Below are 4,785 nucleotides of genomic sequence, written 5' to 3' on the forward strand. Positions count from 1 at the left end.
CATCATCGTTCACACTACAAAGTATATAGAACAATGCAATAAGCTATCTATATGTATGCATTCAAAAAATAAAGAAGGAAAAAAAGTTCGGGAATTTTTTTACCTTTGGGGCATATGGTCGAACACATGGTGCGCGTCGGCCACCGGCTCAACAAGTGAGCTCGTCAGCGCTTCAGTAGCCGCCTCGCTCGTCACACGCCCTGCAAGCTTCTTCATCGGCGCCTTCGAGGTGCCTGAGCCGTGCGCCGTCTTCTTCTTCTTCGCGGATGTCTTGCCCTTCTTCGGCCGCGGCGCATTTGGAAACTTCGAGGTGCCGGAGCCGTCCACCGCCTTGTTCTTCATCACGGCGGGCTCCGGCACGACGCCACCAGCCGTCGAGGTCATCCGCGACGGCATGAAGAGGGGACGCGCGAGGCCGATGCTCGGAGGAGCTCCGGCGGAGGCACGGCCAATGCTCCGAGCGCTAGGGTTCGCGGCGGCGGCGGCGGAGGGTTCGCGGCTGTAGGATGGGGTGAGGGGAGTGCCGGCGCGTGGGTCCATCGGGTCAGCTCGCCGGCGCCGGCGCGTGCGGAGCGAAGGTGGCGCGGGGGAGAGAGTGCGGCGCAAGTGGAAAATATTGCAATGAAGTTTCATCGGACTTGATCATCATCTGTATTTTCCTCGAAAAAGGCTAGTAAAACACGAGTATGACTAACATTGCAATAAAGTTTCACCGGACTCAGATCATGACAATCACTATAAGTGGAAAATATATTTATCGAAAGAACATCTAACTACATGAGTTCAGATTGTTGTTTCCGCTACAGGTTTCAAGTTTCAAATGTCATACAACATCCACGCATTTACAATTCACACATTATAAACAACGGCAGTGCTGGTGAAACCGCTGCACCCTTCTTTTTCTGTATCAACTCAGCATACACAGAATTCTCCAAGAAATACCCAAACACTTGGGGGACCAAACAAGGCTTCACAAACAATGTGGCCGCAATGACTTCAAACCAGGCTCAACGACTAATTTGCAGATAACTAGAACTCAAGGCTTCGATGAGAAGAGGTTGGGGTAGGAGAACGGATCGTCCTCCAACGATGTTGATCTCTGAGGCACATGAGATGGTGCATAACCCTCAAGGTCATTGGAAAAAGAGTCCTGATGATCAAATACCGGTTTCTGCTCAGTTTGATGATGACTTTCCTTTTGGCTATCATCACTGTGGCTCTCATAAACCCTAGTGTTCTTCTTTAGATCGGCAATGCACAGTTTCGCAAGGTTTGCAGCAGCACGTGCTGCCGATGCAGCTCGCTCTGCTGAATCAGCAGCTGTTTGGGCAGCTGAAACCACGCCATCCATATCAATATTTTCCCCGCTCTCTACAGGAGAGATCGAATGCACCTGTTCTGGATGCTTCGAGAACATGTTGAAATCTTTGGGTGTATGGGGAGCAGTCACTTCATCAGCTGACCTTGTGAAGAATTCTTGCTCTGTTGGCTTCACTGGAGGAGAATTTAAGGGAATCGAGTCACTTCTCTCCATAGAAGAAGCAGAAGCAAATGGTGGGGGAGAGACAAAAGGAACAAATTGCTTCTTTTCATCTGGCAAAGCTGGCATCCTTGGCTGAGCAAATTGTGGAGAAACTGGGGGTTCTGAACTTTTCAGATAATTATAGAACGCAGCATCAGCTGTTGGATTCTCTTCCAAGTCAGGTGGGTTTGAGAAATCATGAGCAGCCGACTGTGAGCTTTGCACATGTGGACCAATATCTGGGCTTGATTGAGTACCAGAAGCTGGACGAATTGCTGCTTTTGGGACTTCAGGCAAATCCAATGAGTCAAAGCCGCCATCAGATTGATAATCTTCACCAGGTTCGTCAGCGGCAGTTGCAGCTACTGGTTCCTCGTGTTTCTCCTTTGGAAGTGGCAGTGTTGAACCACTGAAGTAGGTTGGTCCATTCTAATGAAAGGAAACATGTTACAAGGTGAGATTCAAAATAATGAACCAACCATAGTTTATTGTATGTATACACTAACCAATAGATCTTCATGGGGTTTAAGATATTCTGTCTCTGTTTCTGATGGATCCCAGTCGATCTCATGCTCCTCAGCAATCTCCTTCAGCAGTTTCATCTTTATATCTACTGGAGGAGGACGGATTGAAAGTAGTTCAATTATCTGCATAGATATTGATTCGAATCGTGTCAGCATCAATCTAATGGTTAAGTAACATTAATAGATTACTTCTTATCATGGAAGTTGGCATATGACCTGACGGTTGACCCCACAATCCGGCATAAGTTCTGCAGCTGCAGCAACAAACTCTTTCCCATATTTAGTTGCAAACATCATTTGGACTTGCATCAGTTCAGGCAAATCTGAACACCTAGGAGCAGCAAAACAGATGCTGGATATTGCCTCTTTGAGATCTATAGGACATTCCCTGAAGCAGGAAAAGAAATTTAACAGGTTAGGACAACCAATTTAGCTGCAAGCCTATGAAAACTGTATAACCACCACATTTGAGAGGATACACTTCAAGAACAAATTGATTAAGGATATAAGAAGCATAATTTATTGCCGTGCATCCACCCAGGGAATTGTGTCTAGACAGATGGAGACCCAAAGAACTACACTGCACAAACAGCAGTATGCATATAAAACCAGGTCTTTCCTTCGGTTCGGAAAAGGTCAAATGGAGGCAACAATCAGATGCTTAGGGGCCACCGGATATGCATCGTCTCACTATTTACGGAAAAATAAAGATCTGACATAATCTGTTACAGAGACGAACTGACATTATGCATTTCATTACATGTTTGAAACAAAGCACATGGGCTTATTTTTGGAAGAGAGCCAGATTTAAGTTGAATAGTGATGGCATTCATCACATGCCACATCCATCATTCAACTGCAAAAGCAACTGAGCACTAACAACAGACTTGGGCAAACTCTGGGACTAGAGAGAGCTATAAGTTCAGTATGCCAATAAAAAAGAGTCATAATTTAGTCAAAAACATCATTTGGACTTGCATCAGTTCAGGCAAATCTGAACACCTAGGAGCAGCAAAACAGATGCTCGATATTGCCTCTTTGAGATCTATATAGGGCATTCCTTGAAGCAGGAAAGAAATTGAACAGGTTGGGACAACCAATTTAGCTGCAAGCCTATGAAAACCGTAGAACAACCACATTTGAGAGGATACACTTTCAACAACAAATTGATTAAGGACATATGAAGGATAATTTAGTGAGTGCCTCCACCCAGGTAACTCTGTCTAGACAGATGGAGACCCAAAGCATCGTCTCAGTATGTCAGAAAAATAAAGATCTGACATAGAGTAATCTACAAACGCTTAGCACATATGGCTACTGAATAAGAAGAGGACAGGACAGGTGACAAACTTTTGGGCCTCTATGATGGGCAGGCGAACGGCTACGAGCTCGCAGAAGAGCTCGAGGATCTCCTGCGCCGCCATCATGTTCTCCTCCCGGATGATGTGCTCCACCTGCGACCACAGAGAAGAAGCAATTAATCATCAATCCCCACCGCCCACCCCCAAAGTCCAAGAACCTAATCCCTCTACTGCTATTCCTTGGAATCTGTACCCTGATTCTGGCGGTGGCTTCCTGGCCGGCCTCGAGGAGCTTGGCGATGTCCCGGCGCATCTGGCGCAGCTGCAGCTCCCGGCGGTTCCGCAGCAGCTTTATCCGCGGGATGGACAGCTTGAGCAGCGTCTTGCTGCGTGTTTTCACCCCCCGCCAATCAGATCAGGAAACAGATCGAATGGAATCGAAATCAGAGCAGAAACCAGGGAAGAAAGCGTACCACTTGGCGGCGCGGAAGCCGCCGCCGCCGCCGGCGCCCTTGCCGAAGAAGGCTTCCAGCATCGACATGTGGGTAATCGAGTGGAGGACGCGACTCGGCGCGTGGCCGCGTGGGGGTTCGATCTAATCTAACTGGAGACGGCCAGAGCAAGGAGGAGGTGGAGACGATGGTGAGGGAGGGGCTGGGCTGTGCCGTCTGCCGTGTGCGCGTCGAGCCCTGCCTGGATCCACCTGCTCCACTGCCAGGAGAATCTCGACCGTCCGGCCGGACACGTGGACCAGCGATGGAGGTTGGGTGGCTTTGTTGTCTCGGACTTTGCTTCGCTCCAAAGAAAACTATGATTCCGTCTCAAGGAGCAGTAGTACTTTTCGGTGTGTTAATAAGATTATTATTAAGTTTCCCTAAAAAAAAGATTATTATTAAGTTTATTTATTAAATATAATCCGTTTGACCAAACAAATTTACGTTTATTCGGTCCACTTTTGATTACCAGAGCATCTATATCATAGCCAAGGCTTAAAAACATATAGGAGTAAACCGTTCGATAAATTTTAGTGAAGTATTTTTACTTCACTAAGTTTTAACCGGACCTAACTTATCACCTAAATTTGGCGGAGTAAATTTTTTTTTTGATCAAGTTTATTTCATTATCGACCACTGATATAAACTTCAATAGTTTTTAATTTTTTTAAACGACATCTTTGATACACCGGAGTACATAATTCATCAATTCTTTGCTAAGAGAATTGATAAAAAAACATAAGCAAAATTATGCACTTTAATAGAAATCCAACTTCCGTAACTGCTCCCACTAGTTGGATTACTATTTTCTCTATGTCTTTAGTTTCAACATTGTTGATTTTCTCCATTGGCTTCTTGAGCTTGCACACTTCTTTCTTGGTTTCCACACAATTCAACATTGTGTGGTCTCTAGTCTCTAATCTAGCATATAGTGAACGAATATC

The 4,785-nt window shown here is 45.9% G+C and overlaps 1 protein-coding gene across 1 annotated transcript; it reads right to left on the reverse strand.

Moving 5' to 3' along the window:
• Positions 1–726: 726 nt before the first annotated feature.
• On the reverse strand, positions 727–4,002 carry LOC119278393 (IST1 homolog). The gene is made up of 6 exons (XM_037559746.1): positions 3,821–4,002; positions 3,601–3,733; positions 3,397–3,500; positions 2,263–2,434; positions 2,029–2,169; positions 727–1,951 (listed from the first exon to the last, which is right to left on the reverse strand). Exons 1-6 carry the CDS (start codon positions 3,886–3,888, stop codon positions 1,037–1,039), a joined length of 1,533 nt encoding a protein of 510 aa, XP_037415643.1. The 5' UTR covers positions 3,889–4,002; the 3' UTR covers positions 727–1,036.
• Positions 4,003–4,785: the final 783 nt, after the last annotated feature.

This window comes from Triticum dicoccoides, chromosome 3B (genome assembly GCF_002162155.2).
Source record: "Triticum dicoccoides isolate Atlit2015 ecotype Zavitan chromosome 3B, WEW_v2.0, whole genome shotgun sequence".
In the NCBI taxonomy this organism is placed as follows: Eukaryota; Viridiplantae; Streptophyta; class Magnoliopsida; order Poales; family Poaceae; genus Triticum; species Triticum dicoccoides.